This window comes from Notolepis coatsorum, assembly GCF_963971535.1.
Source record: "Notolepis coatsorum genome assembly, chromosome: 2".
NCBI lineage: Eukaryota > Metazoa > Chordata > Actinopteri > Aulopiformes > Paralepididae > Notolepis > Notolepis coatsorum.
This window is the reverse complement of record NC_140166.1, coordinates 139532569-139550978: the sequence shown is the minus strand read 5'-3', so window position 1 is coordinate 139550978 and position 18410 is coordinate 139532569. Positions and strand designations below refer to the sequence as shown.

The 18410-nt window shown below is 43.4% G+C and overlaps 1 protein-coding gene across 1 annotated transcript in view; it reads left to right on the top strand.

The window, feature by feature from the left end:
- adcy2a (adenylate cyclase 2a) overlaps positions 1-18410 on the top strand; it is a gene marked incomplete at both ends in the record, with an annotated part of 165780 nt that overhangs the window by 7156 nt on the left and 140214 nt on the right. Inside the window, 1 exon segment of the mRNA XM_084308324.1 lies at positions 3418-3576. Coding sequence (XP_084164450.1) covers positions 3418-3576 — 159 coding nt within the window.

The following is an 18410-nucleotide window of genomic DNA, read 5'->3' as shown; positions in this document are numbered from 1 at the left end:
ATGTCAACTGAACAACAGAACGCAGATCGGAGAACTTTGAACGCAGTTTCACTCAAGCTGTCCGAGTTTTGGGAGCAGAGTGCCAACGCTTGGTTTGCGCAAGCCGAAGCCCAATTCGCTCTCAGGGATATTACCTTGGATGCCACCAAGTACTACTATGTGGTAGCAGCCCTTACGAACTCAACGGCAGCGAGAGTGGTGAGTTTGCTGGAAAACCCACCTACACATGACAAATATGTGACTATAAAAACACGCTCTGCGCTTTTGTGGTATGGTTCGCACACTGTCTCTTCCCACCTACCTCTCACAGAGAGGTCTCATGTACTGTTGGGTGCAATGTGATAATAAACCACGCCGATTAAAAACTGAAGTGAGAGGACCTTGTCGTCATGACCAAGTTATTGTCGCCCCATAAGTGACTCTGTCAACAATTACTTTGCCTTTAAAATCTCATTACCAACATCTACAATCACGATTAGTATTTCAATTAGTATATAATGATGTTTGTGTCCGTGTCCCCTTTTCAGCAGGTTAATCACTAGCTTTTCAAAGGGATCTGTAATCTGATTACTGTGTTTCTCTCAGTAACTGGTCTGGAACGGCTTATAGTTACCACGTTCTTTGCTCTTTAATTATTGTAATCAAGATACTTGTAAGTATTTTCACAGACATTCTTTCCCTGTTTTGCACTTTATCTCTCTTTATATCTCTCTTTTATGTGCATTTTATGTCTTGCCTTGTTGGCCCTCCTCTCTCTCTCTCTCTCTCTCTCTCTCTCTCTCTCTCTCTCTCTCTCTCTCTCTCTCTCTCTCTATCTCTCTCTCTTTTTCTCTTTCTCTTTATCTCTCTCTTTCTCTTTCTCTTTCTCTCTCTCTCTCTCTCTCTCTCTCTCTCTCTCTCTCTCTCTCTCTCTCTCTCTCTCTCTCTCTCTCTCTCTCTCTCTCTCTCTTTCTCTCTCTCTCTCTCTTTCTCTCTATCTCTCTCTCTCTTTCTCACCCCCCTCCCTCCCTCCTAGATTCATATGCTTCATTACTGCTGGTCTTTGTTTAACTCTGACCTAAATGTCTAACCTTTCCTCCGTCTGTGTCTCCAGGCAGGAGAAGTGAATGTGTTATGGAGCCTGTCTCACTAATGTCACCTTATTACCTTTATCTGACTGAATCTTCCTTTGTTAAACAAAACACAAGTGTATCAGATATATCGGGGAAATTAAATAATTTCTTTCATTATCTTTCTTTATTTGTCTTTCTTTCTTTCGTTCATTCCTTTGTTCTTTCTTAATACTACATTTTCTTAACCTCTTATCCATCAGGCAAAAAATGGGGCTAGTTTTGCATAAAACGCCTGACGATTGCCAGAGGTGTGGACTCGAGTCACATGACTTGGACTCGAGTCAGACTCGAGTCACGAATTTGATGACTTTGGACTTGACTTGACCAAATAAAAAAAGACTCTGACTTCGACTTTGACTTTAACACCAATGACTTGTGACTTCACTTGGACTTGACTTGCCGTGAATTAATACATTTCCAGCGAATACACTTCATTTGCGCAGCCGGCTCCAGTGTCAACTGCGGAGATAGTGGGCGTGTTTTGTTTACACCAGTCTAGACTGTCATGGCGGCGCCCAGTAATCGAATTTTTACACATGGATATCCTCACTATTTGTCTTTTGGACCGGTGGTCGTCCGTTTATTAAGATGGAATGGACCATGGGTCAACTTCCAGACATTGGATGATTGTGGATTCGGGTATCGACCTGTTCCACCCATTAGGGTCGGTACCGACCCCAAAATGACATTATGATCATAAATCAATATTGCAATATCAGTGTTGCATATTTTTTGCGATTTTTAAATCAAACGTTTTCAAGTATTAACATCACTAACATGTCACAAAAGCATGTAGAATGTATATTATCATCAATACGTTAGTTTAGCAATAGGTTAAAAGTGCCATTAGATAGTTTTAAGTTTTGGATTTTTGATCGTCTATCCAAGCCGGAAATGGAAATTTTTAACCATGGGAATTGTAGCCTTTCTGCGGCCATTTTGTAGAGGACATGCATAGCTGTCGACCAGCGTTGGAATTTTTCCGAACTACACTTCCTGTCACATACTGTGGGGGTTCAAAGTTCAGCGTTCTGAATTAATCATATCAATACCTGTTATGATTTGCGATAATAAGCCACAAAAGGTAACGTTTTTGACAAATATTGAAACGCAGTTAGTTTCTACTCCCTATTGTTAGCATGTAGGAACAATTAGATCTGAAATTAGTTTCAAAACGGTTGCATTGGCTATAATAAGGTAATGTATAAGCATCTATTCTATATTCTATAATAATATTTCAAATTGCATTGGTCCGGATGGGAGAATTCAGTACTGTATCTACAGAACCTTCGGTTTTATCATCTTCCCTTTATAAATGTCCTTAGATTTTTTGTACACATGATCTCAAGAGGGTACTGAACCAGATCAGTGGTCATTTTTTAAGTTTGGTCATTATAAGGGGGGGGGGGGGGGGGGTGGTACAGGTATAGGCAGGGTGATAGTAGAAAAAAATATAGGCAAATAAATCTGGATATAAAAATAAACAGTGTAAACAATATAATTAACACTGGATATAAAAATAAGTATACACAAGACAAATAAAAGGCAGACATGTTTTTTCTTTTCCGTGATTAGTGATGGTGTATCTTTTCTTTATGTCCTAAAATGTTACAAGGATGGATAGACCCTGACCTGTACTGAGAATGTCATGATGATCAAGGATTCATGAATGAATGAATTTATTCACACACACACACACGCACGCACACACACACACACACACACACACACACACACACACACACACACACACACACACACACACACACACACACACACACACACACACACACACACACACACGCACACGCACACACACACGATATATTATATAGTTGTCTTTTGACTTTACTTTGAGAAAGTTTGAGTTTGAGCTGAATGATCTGGAGTTTGAGAATGTTTTAGCTGAATGCTCTGGAGTTTGGAAATGGTGGTCCAGTGATTCCACTAAGTTGCTTACATCCTGAAAACTTGATAAAACCTCAACTTACAGCTGCTCAACTCCTCCTAATATTCACCCCATGTTTGTTATGTTCTCTGGTTTTTGGTTTACGTTGCACCTGATGTTTGTATTTTTTCGTACTGTACTGTTCCATCGTGTATATATATTTTTTTTTAGGTGGTGTTGTACTGTACTGTTCCATGTGTCCTTTATGTTTTATGTGGTGTATTGTCGCAGCTACCACCTACACCGTGTATGAATTCCACCGGCCTGGCCGTGTGGCAATAAAAGGAACTTGAACTTACAATTCCCTGCAGTCTTATGCATCAGTTTTATAATCGATCTTCTTTTGTGTCACTACAGGAAGGTGCGAGACGCCACGGGGGTGGAGATCAACATGCGCGTCGGGGTGCATTCTGGGAACGTCCTCTGTGGCGTGATCGGCCTCCAGAAGTGGCAGTATGATGTCTGGTCACATGATGTCACATTGGCCAATCATATGGAAGCAGGAGGTGTGCCAGGGTAAGCCCCCTGATGGTGAATGAAGACATTCTGCTTTGAACTTTGAACCCAAATGCTTACATTATTTTTGTAAGGGTCAATTCATAAACAGGGCAATTCATAAATGGGTCAATTTATAAACATTGGCATTCGAAGATGTTTGTGCTTTCTAACTGTCAACACTTTAAAGGCCAAATCCGTAATCCAAAAATAAAGTGGTAGCCCCACCACTGGAAAAACAAGGGGGGGGGGGGGGGGGGGCGTTTTTTTTTGGCAGATGTGATGGAGCCTGCCTTATCAAACTGGGCATTCCCTAAGAACTTGTGGTGCTTCTTAATGAGGAGCACGTTCAGTCACAGACTCATACCCCCCCCCCCCCCCCCCCCCGACACCCCACTAACCGCCTCTGCCGGTCCTTCATGCTGTAGTTATAGTAGTCTCAGTATAATCAGACACGCCCCTTTTTTCAGTTCCCCAGTTTCTGCAGTTTGTTAATCTGGGATAAACTCCAGGATAAATCTCAAGGTCCTGGTGTTTGCCTACAGAGCCCTCCATGAGCAAGCCCCCCCCCCCCCCTACATTAATGAGCTCATCCATCCACTCTCCTCCAGCCGGTCACTGCGGTCGTCCCATCAGGAGCTCCTGGTGGTGCCCAGGACCAGACTCATCCCATCAGGAGCTCCTGGTGGTGCCCAGGACCAGACTCAAGACAAAAGGGGACCGAGCTTTTGCGATGACTGCCCCCCAAGGCTCTGGAACCTTGAACCCATTGAAACCGGGAAACACATTTGTGTGTATATGCAGTAGGGCTGTACCAAATGCTTCGAAGCTTCGATCATAATGTTGACATTCAAATTCTAAATCAACATTCGAATTTGTAATTTTTTATAAAAAAAAATATGATATATATATATATATATATATATTATAATCTTTTTTTTTTGTGTCTATTCAATCTGTTTAAACCAATGGGGGTTTTCTTCACAGTTGCAGTTAAAGATTAGGCTACACTAATATTATAATATTATACTATAAGACGTCACCATCACTTTCATACCAACCGTGCCCTTATTGGATTATTTATGTTGACGAAACTGATGAGTTATATTCATTAAAGAAAGTTGATTTAATAAAAGAAAAATAATCATTTAATCAGATTAATCACTTTATTCAAATTGAGGATTTAGTTTATAAAACAAAATTATTAAAATAAATAAAATTTTGAAGTAATTTATTTTTTTTAGACATTCGAAGCTTCGTTCGAATACTTCAATCGAAGCTTCGAATGTTAAAAAATGACATTCGGTACAGCCCTAATATGCAGGCTACAGTATACTGTATAATGCATTTGTAGCCGTCTAAATGGGTTAACTCTGAAAACCGCTCCGTCAGAGCTCATTTTTAAAAGGCAGCTAAAAACCTACTTCTACAGGCAGGCCTTTTAAACACCCATAGCCGTTTTATCTCTGTTCATGTCTTTTTTTCTTTTTCTATTCTGGTGTTTTAGCTAATTTTTATGTTTTTTCTTCTCTTCACATGTTTTATTTCTTGTATTTTCATTGATGTTTTAAAATGCTGTGAAGCACTCTGTGCACTCGTGCTGAGAAGGGCGCTATAAACAATTTTTTTTACTTACTTACTGTGACCGGGCCATGTTGGTTCACCCCAAAGCATTTGAGCTTTCTCAGGAGTTTCTTATTGGCTCTGGATATCATTTACATTTAGCTGAACGCTTTTATCCAATGCAACTTACTTAAGTTCTGTACAACAAGTTAGCAGGAAGGGTACAACTCTGGCATCTAAGGGTCAGTGATATTGTTTTTCGAACTTGAGTGCTACGCTCGGGTGCCAGGTAGACAAGACATATTATTGGCATGTAGTAATATAGGCAAGGTAGATTACTTGGTAGTGTCGTATATTTCTAATCAATATCTAAGGTTATTTTGCAGTACAATAAGGTTGCTATCTGGAAAAGGAAGAAGGTCACAATGATAGAATGGTCTTTCTCTACTGGGTGGAGAAATAAACTGTGCAGGCCAGACAAAGAGGAACTATAGTTCACAACTCATTATTTATTTTGCCTCGGGGCTCAGAGTGAATTCAGAAGGTTGCTTTTTACATACAAGGATTATTTCATAGTACATCAACACATGTTTGTACAAAGGCTTAATAAGGTTTGCACATCAAACCTAGTATGCACATAAAACAGTCATGTTAACATCAATGAAATAGAGAATCTTACTGAGCATTTACACATGAGTAAACCTGGTTTCAGATATTAAGGATTACACTAAACTTTAATCAACAAATGGTGTTTCCCATGATTTACTCACATGCAAATCAGCAGTCTGTGGGTGGGTGGATCGGTTGAGAGACACAGAAACCCCCTCTTGGTTTCTGGCCTATCTCTCTACCACTGTGTTTCTTATTATATACCCAGATATCTACCAATCCTAGCACATTCTAATAATACGTTTGGTCCAATTAGATTTGTCTTCTGGGAGGGCGTACCCGCCCCCCTGTCTTCTTCTTTGGGGTGTGGGCTGGTCTGTGGCCCCAGGGGGTCCTATGGCGGCCCCCTCCTTTGCTGCTCAGGTCTTCTCAGTCCAGGGGGGTATTCCACTTAAAGGGGACATGTACTATAAATGTCATTTTTCAGTCTCTAGCATTGTATTATAGTAATAGGAGTTAGTATCAATGTGTTTTAGTGTCTAAATACCATATTGGCGGATTGCTCTGATTCAGCTCAGATAATTTCCTGCTCCAGTAAATTAGTCCATCCTGATTTGAAGGCCTGAGTCACGTCATTCAGGCTCTGGGTAGAAGACAGTGATGTGATTGGCTCTGTGGTTGTAGCTAATGCCCGCCCACAATCTACATAGACTAGACAGCGAGTGGAAAACCACTTCCTCATACTGCGAGGCAGTGAAACCCGACACCTCTGCATACTCTGGAGGGAGAGAGAGAGAGAGAGATAGAGAGAGGAGAGAGAGAGGGAGAGAGAGGGAGAGACAGAGAGAGAGAGAGAGGGAGACAGAGAGAGAGAGGGAGGGAGCACTTGGGGGGGGGGGGACTTGCCGCGCCAAACGGGAGAGGGGAGGAAGGGAGGCCCCCCCCCCCCCACAAGCTGCCGCAGGGAGAGAAAAAACGAAAGGAAGAGACGGCCTGTCTTTTTTCTCTCTCTCTCTCTCTCTCTCTCTCTCTCTCTCTCTCTCTCTCTCTCTCTCTCTCTCTCTCTCTCTCTCTCTCTCTCGCACCCCCCCCCTCTCTCTCTCTCTCTCTCTCTCTCTCTCTCTCTCTCTCTCTGTCTACCAGTCGCAGACTGTGTGGACCGACTGTCACTCAAAGTGCTTATGGGCGGAGCCAGGCCATAACAGCCTGAAATCTTGAAGCTGGAAAATGATGGTTTTGAGTACTTGATTAGAAATATAAAACAATGAATTTTTTTGAAAAAAACCTTACAGATGTCTTCAATAGACTAACATGAATTGTGTAAAGTTGCCCCAATAGTGCTAGGAATAGCAGTACATGTCCCCTTTAAACATTTTACAAAGTATCTCTAGTGTATATGAATTACACTCTTCCAGTATTATCACAGTTTTACTCTTTTGCTTACATTTTGATACTAAACACTTGATTAATAGATAACTTGATATGTATTTTACCAGACGAAGCTTTGGTGATTAAGCCCTATTTTCTATATATATATGGTTTACACCAGGGGTGAAATGACACTATTATCTTCATAATTAGTTTGACATTTCTAAATGGCATTCAAATACCTTTTATCTAATATGGTTTAATTAGTTTGATCTTGTTTATGAATTTCCATGAACCTTTAGGAAAATCAAGTTAGGCCTGTGCCCAGACCTCTGTTTCCCTCTGCCTGTAATCTGTTAGGTGCTGAGTGTGACTTTTCAGTTCCTTTGTTTCTAGTGGGGTACATTTACATACAGTCTTTAGTCACAAGTGGGGGTTGAGTGGCTGTCTTTGTAACACCAGTATCAGCTCCTTACTTTAGCACTGAAAATCCATTCTGCTGTTGAAAGGTACACCTGGCTTTTACATTATGGATTTTTAATATTCACACATATTAGTTATGAAATACACAGTCAATGTTACCACAATAGCAAAGTGCATACTAGTAAATCTTAACGCTTAATCGAATACATTCTGTCAATTCCGTGTGCATTCATCAACACTGAACTCAAGAGTCACACAATCTTTTTCCTTCCTCTTCTCATAATCGTTTAAGGCAAATACAAGGTCAATACAAGTTTTGGGTTCCGTTAATTGCCTTTGCCAGCCTCATACCTGAAATTGATTAATCTGTTTCGTGATACAGCACAACAAATGCTTGGTTTTGTCATTTCACAGGATATCTCATTGCTGTGTGTAGGGTGCTTTCACATATAGTTTTGGTGGACTCGGTGCGGTTCTGGTGGTGAAGTTGCAACATTGTTGCATTCATCATTTGGTTCGTCTGCATTCACACAGCAATTTGTCAGGCGCACCAAAACTTTCTGAACAATGTCACACGGTCGAAAATGGCGCTCGTCTATTGGACAATAGAGAGTGGAAATGTGTGTGTGGCTGCGAGCCCGTGTGTGCGCGCGTGTGTGTGTATGTCTGTGTGTGTGGACTGCAAGCCCTCCAGATCAGCGGAGGCAGAGTTTTTTATTTTGACGTGACATTGATCCATTGTTCTATTGAAGCCCATTACCACCATCCTCTCGCTAAACAACTTGTACACAGCGTTGTTTTTATGAGTGCCCACAAGTAGCTGTTTTATTTGGTCTTCTGCCCATATGTGTACAGTGTGCTTGTTTTGCAGTGAATGCCGTGCGCCTCTGTAATAATAATAAGCCGCGTTTTTTCTTCCTCTACCCAAGATGCACAGTTAGATATATATATAGATAGATATAGATAGATAGATAGATATAGATAGATAGATAGATAGATAGATAGATAGATAGATAGATAGATAGATAGATAGATAGATAGATAGATAGATAGATAGATAGATAGATAGATAGATAGATAGATAGACAGACAGACAGACAGACAGACAGACAGACAGACAGACAGACAGACAGACAGACAGACAGACAGACAGACAGACAGACAGACAGACAGACAGACAGACAGACAGACAGACAGACAGACAGACAGACAGACAGACAGACAGACAGACAGACAGACAGACAGACAGACAGACAGACAGAGAGATAGAGAGATAGAGAGATAGAGAGATAGATAGAGAGATAGATGCAGTGTGCTTGTTTTGCAGTGAATGCAAAAAAAAACGTCCTATATTTGGTCCGCGTTTGGTCCGATGAAGCGCACCGAGACCTATGTTTTTGGTCGGACCAGAGTTTGTGTGTTTGGTCCACGGACCGAGTTTGACGCGTGTTACAAAGGGTCAGATTAAACCGAATATATATATTTACTGCTTGAGATCCCTCGTATAATATTTGTATATCGTTTGATATCCCTTGTATATTCTTTGTATATATACACGGAATATCCCTTTACCTGGGTACAAACCAGACCATAATATTCGTTCTCCTATTGGACAGCGACCCCTAGGCGCCAACGACCATACCCCCAATGGCAAGTTCAAAGGCAACGCCAAGGCATGTCTCAACATGTCCAGGTTTGCGCAGTAATACGAGACAGAACTGAGGTTGGCACTAGATTATTCACCTTACGTATAAATACGTCGCAGGTGGATACAGCAGTAGTCTTATCCCAAAGTTGAAGCCTTCACCACGAGTCAACGACCAAGTGAAGTGAGCAACCTTGCGTCTAAATAGAGCACTTATAATATGTGCGAATAGGATAGTAAAAGTGTCAGAGTTTAGTGAAATAACGTCAAGTTCGACCTAGTTAAATGTGAAGTATAGTGCACAGGAGAATCTACACCGGCGAATGCAGAACCATTTTCTGGTTGGATTATATTGCTTTGGTACCGTGGCTGCTGGAGCAGAGAACCGTCTACCCCACTGTCGTGTGGGATCTACCCCTGTGAGGAGCACCCTCGAGCCCGCCTCTAGGACCATAGGCTGGCTAGCTTTCATCCATGCTGTCGGGCATACTGGATTATAGCTGTTGCTTTGTCTGCGGACCAAGGGAGTACTGCACCGACTCCCGTAGCTGGAGCTTCTTTATTCCGCGTTGACCCAGACTTTGCACCCGAACATTCCTCTACCCTGCCGGCTTACAACCGGAGGGAACCCCCCAGTGTCTCCAGCTGACTACTAGTGTGCCTTACGTAATTGCTATGCTACAGGTGGCGTCAGTTAGACCCATCTTACTATTCTCATTGACTTACGCTCTTGACCTACTTTAAGTGTTCTTCGCCTTACAAGCGCAAGTATAATTCTCAATCTGTAACCTACCGTTGCTGCTCTAATAATAATAAATCCCTCTAACTAGAACTTTATGTGTCATTGCCGTATTCTTGTGTGGGTGTTCACCAGATATATCCATATACTGTATGGCCAGTATTTAAAGTACATAACTAAGTAGTGGTTTAATAATACCATACTCTCAATACAGTCAGGGAATTGTACCCCTCAGTTACAACGCGCATTCACACAAACCCCAAAAACCGGACTATCGAATTCTGGTCCGATAGTCCGGACCAAACAGCCCCTGTGTGAAAGCGACCCTAGTGTGTGGATTTCCAATTCCAGCGTGGTTTGTCAGAAATGGTGGTTACTGACCAATTAGGAAAATGGGGCCGCTGTGTGTGGTAAACGCCAGGGCCGTCTGTGGATCCCAGTCCATCACTGCAGGGGGATGAACAGCGTTGGTGTCTGACTCTCTGTCTCGCGTCAGTCATAAAGTCAGGACCCGGGATTGAAGGGCAGGTTTAACTCCCAAGGTCAATGTTTCAAGTTTTTTTCAAGTTTCTTTAATAGTTGTCATACAGAAGTACAGAATACTTTTATACAAAATGCTTCTTACTGTTACGCTCCAGAGACTGTGCAAGACAAGATAAGTATGAAATAAAATAACATAGTATAGCATGTAAATTAGAAGTAAAAAAAATGAGGTCACAGTGTTCAATATAGACATATGTACAATGTTCGATGCAGAGTAGACGTAACTGAGTTACCATATAATATACAATACTGTGTAGTGTACTAATATACAATACTATATAGTGCAAGGCAGAAATAGGATGAGGTGCAATTTAGGTACAATTTACAGTAGGTGTACAAGTTGTAGTGCAAATCCTTTATCAATAAATATAAAGTGTGTTTGTGTGATCTAAAGTGTGGGGAGTGGGTGCTGCAGTGTGTTGTTTGTTTAAGTGAGTGTGTGCGTGTGGGTGTGTGTGCTGTGAGCATTTGATGGTTGTTGCATAGTGTTTATTGTTCGTTTAGCAGCCTGATGGCCTGGGGATAGAAGCTTCTTCTAAGTCTTTCTGTGCTCGCCTTAAGACTCCGGTATCGCTTGCCTGACCGCAGCAGTTCAAAGAGGCAGTTGTTCGGGTGGCTCGAGTCCTTAATAATTCTCTTAGCCTTCCCCTTGCACCGCTTGTTGTAAATGTTCTGGAGGGTGGGAAGCCCCCCTCCAATTGTGCGTTCGGCTGAACGTGTCACTCTTTGTAGTCTGCTACGGTCTTGTGCAGTGCTATTCCCAAACCAGGAGGTGATGTTGCCAGTCAGGATGCTCTCTATTGTACATGAGTAGAAGTTCCTAAGGATCTTCTGACTGACTTGGAACATCCTTAGGCGCCTGAGGAAGTAGAGGCGTTGTTGTGCCTTCTTCACAACACTGTCAATGTGTGTGGTCCATGTCAAATCCTCGGATATGTGGGCTCCGAGGTACTTGAAACTGTTTACTCTCTCAACCGGTGCCCCGTCGATGCTGAGGGGGCTGTAGTCCTTGACCCCCGACCTCCTGAAGTCCACAATCATCTCTTTTGTTTTGCTGACGTTCAGGGAGAGGCAGTTCTCCTGACACCACTGTGACAGGTTCTCTACCTCTTCCAGGTAGGCCCTTTCGTCGTTGGCAGAGATCAGGCCCACCACTACTGTGTCCTCAGCAAATTTGATGATGGTGTTGTTGTTCCGCTGTGCTACGCAGTCATGTGTGTACAGGGAGTAGAGGAGGGGGCTCAGAACACAGCCCTGGGGGGCCCCTATGTTGAGCGTGATGGATGAGGAGGTGCAGTTGCCTGCTCTTACCACCTGGGGTCTGCCCGTCAGGAAGTCCAAGACCCACTGGCAGAGGTCATAGTTCAAGCCCAGGTCCCTGAGCTTGGCTATGAGTTTGGAGGGGACTATGGTATTGAATGCTGAGCTGTAGTCGATGAACAGCATTCTCACATAGTTCCCCTGCCTCTTGTCCAGGTGTGATGCTGCTGTGTGCAGCACATGGGCTATGGCGTCCTCCGTGGACCTGTTGGGGCGATATGCAAATTGCAGAGGGTCCAGGTTGATGGGGAGGGAGGAACAGATGTAGCCCTTCACTAGCTTCTCAAAGCACTTCATAGCTATGGAGGTGAGGGCTACAGGGCGGTAGTCGTTGAGGCAAGCGGGCGTAGTTTTTTTGGGTACAGGGATGATGGTGGACTTCTTCAGACAGGTGGGGATGACAGCCTGTTCCAAGGACAGGTTGAAGATGTCAGTGAATACCGGGGCCAGTTGGTCGGCACAGACTTTTAGGACGCGGCCGGGGATGCCGTCCGGTCCTGCTGCCTTCCTGATATTTACTTTTTTAAAGATCCGTCTCACCTCATGCTCTGTTACCCTGAACACTGAGTCTCCATCAGCAGACCCCCCCCCCCCCCCCCCCCCCATTGCCGTGGTTTGTGGGCTGTGGTATAATATATTAACCAAACAGATAGTAAGTACATAGAGAGAATGGCTGAGGGCTTCCCCCAGGTGATCAGCTGAAATGACCCAGGTAAGAAGACCTTGATTGTGGTCGGGAGGAGCCCTTTATAGTTCAACAAGGGGGGTGTGTGGTCCCATTTGATAGGTCAAATGGGGGGGGGTACAGGTTTGGGGAGAAAGGGGAGGGGAATGTCTTATTCCACAGAGAGGGGGGGGGGCATAGGTAAGGGGATACAGGGGAGGGGAATATATTTACATGAGAACATTAGATATTATACCACAGGGCTGGTGTTTTTATTCACAGCCTCAAACCTTGCATAGAAGGAATTGAGATCATTTGCTAAGGAGATGTCATTGTTCAGTTTGAGGGAGGTGCCTTTGTAATCTGTCATTGTTCTGAGGCCCTGCCACATGCCTCTAGAGTCAGCCTGTTCGAACTGAAGTTCAACTTTATCCCTGTAACGCCGTTTTGCCTCTTTTACTGCTCTCCTGACGTTGTATCTTGCCATCTTGTGTTCTTCCATGTTGCCTGTCTCCAGCCCGGTGTTGTATGCTGATGTGCGCACTTTCAGAGCCTCACGGACGGATTTGTCTACCCAGGGCTTTTGATTTGGGTAGATTTTAATTGTGGTGGAGGGGATTTGTAACTGAGGGGTACAATTCCCTGACTGTATTGATAAGTATGGTATCATTAAACCACTACCGCTTTATGTACTTTAATTACTGGCCATACAGTACACGATATCTAAGTATGATGAACACTTTCCCACATATGAAATCAGGTCCACACAAAGGTAATAGTCAAATATTTAATATATAGCAAAAGGTACATATAATAGTTACTTATTATATTTATGATTTGAATTGAATGCTCTTGTAAGGCAAATGAGTACTCGTATGCAAATCAACACTGAATGTCCAATCTCTGGTTACACAGGAAGCAAGTATACAACCTGGCTCTTAGGGGATTATAGCGATGGTCACTTAATGATTATAGCTGGATAATATACTGAAGGGGTCCCGCCGGTTGTAAGCCAGTAGGGGGGGTAGGAGAGCCGTCGGCTGTATCCCGTCTGGTCAACGATTTCTAGGGAGAGTCCAGGTACAGAACACAGTGCCCGTAGAACCTTGATCCGCAGATGAATACACTTGGGCTCTCTTGTAGACGATAGCTGTAGCTGTCGCTGTCGGTCCACAACGAAGAAGAAGCGAGGCGACCTCAGTCTGGTCTGAGCGCCGTCTCACCTTGGCTCCTCTCGGGGTAAATCCAACACTCACCGGTGTTGGCGATTATCCCCTCCACAAATCAAAGCACCAAAGCAAATAGATATTCCATGCCGTATAGGGCTCAGCAGTCGTCGGGGTAGGTAATCCAATGTGCAGGTCCACTCGTCCTCGCCCAGAACTCCTCAGATGAAAGCACCACGCGTGGTCTGCCCAACCTGGTTAAGACTCTAGATAACGCGAGGAAACGATGGGGGTGCTGCTCACTTTAGAACTCTAACCGAACGATGCACCATACATAATAGACTATTATTACTTAATAGAAATACGGTGCCAAACTCTGGCAATTCAGCTATTAATTCGCATGAGGTCTCACTGCTATTCTAAGGCCAAACAGGCCGTACTACACCGCACGCGGTATCGTGGGGTGAGGCTTCACGTCTTGTTACTTAGTTGGGTAGAAGGGTAAAGGACTAAGAGGAATTCTACATTTCTTGCGCCATATTTATATGCACAGTGGACAAGTAGTGCCGCTCTGCTTTCGGTAGCCGTATTCCTGCGCGGAGCTGAGGCTAGTAAAGGCATGTCTCGTCGGTACCTTTGAACTTGAACGCCAGGGGCTTGTCCCTGGCGCCTGGTCCTTTTGTCCAATAAGAGAATGAACTATTATGGGCTGTAGTAGAATAAAGGGATATTCAGTGTATATGTACAAGGAATATACAAGGGATATCAAACGATATACAAATACTATTAAATATATATCCATAAATAAATATATATATTCGGTTTAATCTGATCCTTCACAACAGGATTGTTTCTTCTACCAGAGTACAGACATAGTCAAGCACCGTTTCAGTGTATTCGTTAATATTGGCTGTGTTATCACGGAATACACTCCAGTCTGTGCATTCAAGTGCAGCTTGGAGTGACTCCTCTGACGTCACGGCCCAACGCTTAACCTCTCGCGAGACCACCGGCGTTCGCTTGAGACTTTGTTTGTACTTTGGCAAAAGAAAGATGGCGGCGTGGTCCGATTTACCGAATGGACTAAGAGCCTAATGATGCAAGTGGCTGCGCTGTTTTATGGCCAACCCTGTCGGAAGCCTTGGAGGGATCTCTGATCACCTGACTGACGGTCAGGCCTCTAATAGGCAGACGAGGGAGTCTGTGTCGTCCGGCTCCCGTTTCTACAGCCATACTGTTCTGAAGGCCTGTCCCCGACTAAGGATTTGTATAGTCGACTTTGATTGGCCAACATGGTAAATGGTAAATGGCTGCTTTTAGAGATGCACCGATGTGAAAATTTGCCACCGATACCGATTGTTCAACTAACACAATCGGCCGATACCGATATTTGTGGCACAAAAAAAATATTATAATTGTATTACATTTTTTTATAATATATATATATATTTTTTTTATGAAACTACTGTATATTTGTATGTCTCTAAATGTTTTGATGAATTGAAAATGGAGGAACCTTATGTAAAAAAGCCAAAAGTCTTTTCTGGTCTTCATCCTCCAGTCCACTGAGCTGTACTGTATTGTACCCATTCTGCAATCTGTTAATAAAGTTTTCAATCAATCAGACAAATGTATAGAAAAGCTTTTATTATAACCATATAACAAAAAATTCTATTATTGTTTATGAAAATGTTTTAGCCCTATGCTTGACTATTATTTTAGGCATGGCAACAAATAAAATAATAATAATAAAATGAATAAATAAAATATTAAATAAATAAATAGGCTACACGTCTCTCTTTTTGTGTTACAAACAATGTGCTCACCGATATGAACATAGGCCTCTTTACTTACTTAAAAAAAGGAAACATCTCTCTAAACACTATCTCTCAACCAAAGCAATGCAACAGAACAATTTTGATTGACAGTCGATTCTACCAATTACATCACACCGCTTGCACCCACTTCTGCTGTTCTTACCACCAATCGGCAAGTGCCTTTTCGTTGTTTACTTCCGGGATGTCCGCCATTGATTTTGACGAGAGCTTAACAACAAAGCTAATAACGTTAGCTCCCCGCCGGCCACGAGTGGACTACCAGCGCTCCACAGGAGTACTAAACGAGGCATAATGATTTTACTGCAACAAATGTTATAATAAAAGCTTTTCTATACATTTGTCTGATTGAAAACTTTATTAACAGATTGCAGAATGGGTACAATTCAGTACGGGCTCTCTGAGCAAAGGAAGCAACTGAGATATGAATGAGTAATGCTTGCTATGTTCGGGTAAATACGCTGATGTTATTGAACGTGTAACTATATAACGTTAATGCCACAAAACGAATGCCTTTGTTAATCATAAGTAGTAACTTTGATGCAGTAGCGTGTGTGTGGGGGCGGCGTTGTGCAGGTCGCTTGACTGGGCCAGATTGACGCGACACAAATTGATGGATATTTATCGGCTACTGCCATCGGCACATTTGAGCTTATCGGCCGATAGACCGATGGCAGTCAACAAGGCACTTATCGGCCGATACCGATACCCGATCGATATATCGGTGCACCCCTAGCTGCTTTTTAATATAGCGCTTTTATCCAAAGCGCTTTACAATTTGTTACTCACATTTCTACCCATTCACTCACACATTCACTCACACATTCACACACCGACGGTGGAGGCAACCATGCAAGGTGCCAACCTGCTCATCGGGAGCAGTTAGGGGTTAAGTGTCTTGCTCAAGGACACATCGACACACTGCCCGGGAGGAGCGGGAATCGAACCGGGAACCTCCGGATTGCCAGACGACTGCTCTACCTCCCGAGCCCTTTTTTTTTTTATTTGCCCCCCCCCCCCCCCCCCCCCCCCCTCCCATGCAAAAAAAAAGTCATTAGACGGGTCAAATCCTCTTTCTCTGTGCCCGTTTTCTTAGGCAGTTGGCCTCGCTGGTATGTGCGCCATTAGCATTAGCCACACTTCTAAGCCTCTTTGCTTTTAGAAAGAATGATAATTATTTTCTTTTATATATATATATATATATATATATATATATATATATATATATATATATATATATACTTTTTTTTCCCATTCGACTAAGAGGTTGGGAGTCGACTACGGCTCCTTTATCGATCGATTAGTCGACTATTCGACTAGTCGGGGTCAGCCCTACTGTTCTGCTAGTTAGGTTGTGAGAGGTCTCAGGATGGAGGCGGAGCTTTGAGGCCTGGAATGACCAATAGCCTCCTTCCACTCCTTTGGGACTAATGCCTCAGTGAAAGATGAGGTAAGGATGTCGGCCACAGGAGAGGAGAGTTCTGACGCAAGTTCCTTCAGGATCTTTTGAGGGATGTGTCAGGAGCTCTGCTTACATTGAACACCATAAGTTTGTGTAGTAGATTAGATTCAAACGTATTGTCGTCGTACAGCACAGGTACGACTAAAAGAAGGACCTTGGATTGGTTAAAAACATAAAGCTGTAGTTTCAATGAAATCGTCCTTGGGTGGTGCAGACAGCTGTTGGTGTATCTAATGATGTTAGACACGTCCTCAGCAGGTAAGATAAGATGTGTTACGATGGGGTGGCGAGGGAAGGTGAGGAGAACCCAATATGCGGCTGTTGTGGAGGGGGCATCCGCAGGGGGGGCGGGGACGCTCTCTCATTGACGGAGCACAGTGTGAGAAGTGCTTTTATGCAGGTGAACACCAGAAAGGCTGCTGGCCCAGATGGAATAACAGGACGCATACTTAAGTCCTGTGCTAACCAGCTAGCCCCTGTGTTCACCACCATATTTAATCGATCCCTGGCGGAGTCAGTGGTCCCTGCCTACTTCAATATGTCTACCATTATCCCGGTACAAAAGAAATCCTCCCCAACAGGTCTCAATGACTACAGACCGGTGGCACTCACCTCTGTGGCCATGAAATGTTTTGAGAGGCTGGTCAAGGATCACATTTGTGCCTCCCTCCCCAGTGATATGGACCCTATGCAATTTGCATACAGGCCAAACAGGTCCACTGATGATGCAGTCTCCCAATTACTGCACAGCATCCTCTCTCACCTAGACCACCAGAAGGGGGGCTATGTGAGACTGTTGTTCATTGACTACAGCTCAGTGTTCAACACCATAGTCCCAACCAGACTGGTGGACAAGCTGATCGAGCTGGGTCTGAGCTCCACTCTGAGCGTCTGGATACTGGACTTTCTGAGTGAAAGGCCCCAGGCGGTCAGGGTGGGGGGTCAGACCTCCAACACCATCACCCTGAGCATCGGGTCCCCCCAGGGCTGTGTTCACACTTAAATACACAGACTGATTATAATGAGTAATACCTGGCTAAGGCCAGGCAAAAACACAGAAAGGCTAAATCTGATAAACACAATGGGAATACACTAAACTAGACACAAAAGGCATAACCATAATACAACAACCAGACAGGAGGATGACATCAAACAAGGGAAGGGAGAGCCCAAGATAACATGAACAAGGACATCATATTAACCATATTTAGCCATAAATATATAATAGATTGCACTATCTGACGGTGTCCGCCAGAGGGCAGCAGAAGGCCACTGTTCACATTGTTCCAACTGTCCCAGACAGGACTTTGTCTGGGATCATGACAAGATGAGATATTTGGGTGTCATAGCAGCATGGGGGAAGGGCAGGTACAGGTATGGGCAGGGTCAATCGAAATACATAAATATAGGCAATACAATTACATCTGAATATAAAATGATGAGTAAAATAAACAGTGTAAACAATATAATTAACTCTGAATATAGAAATATGATTTTTTTTGTTCCGTTTTAATCAGA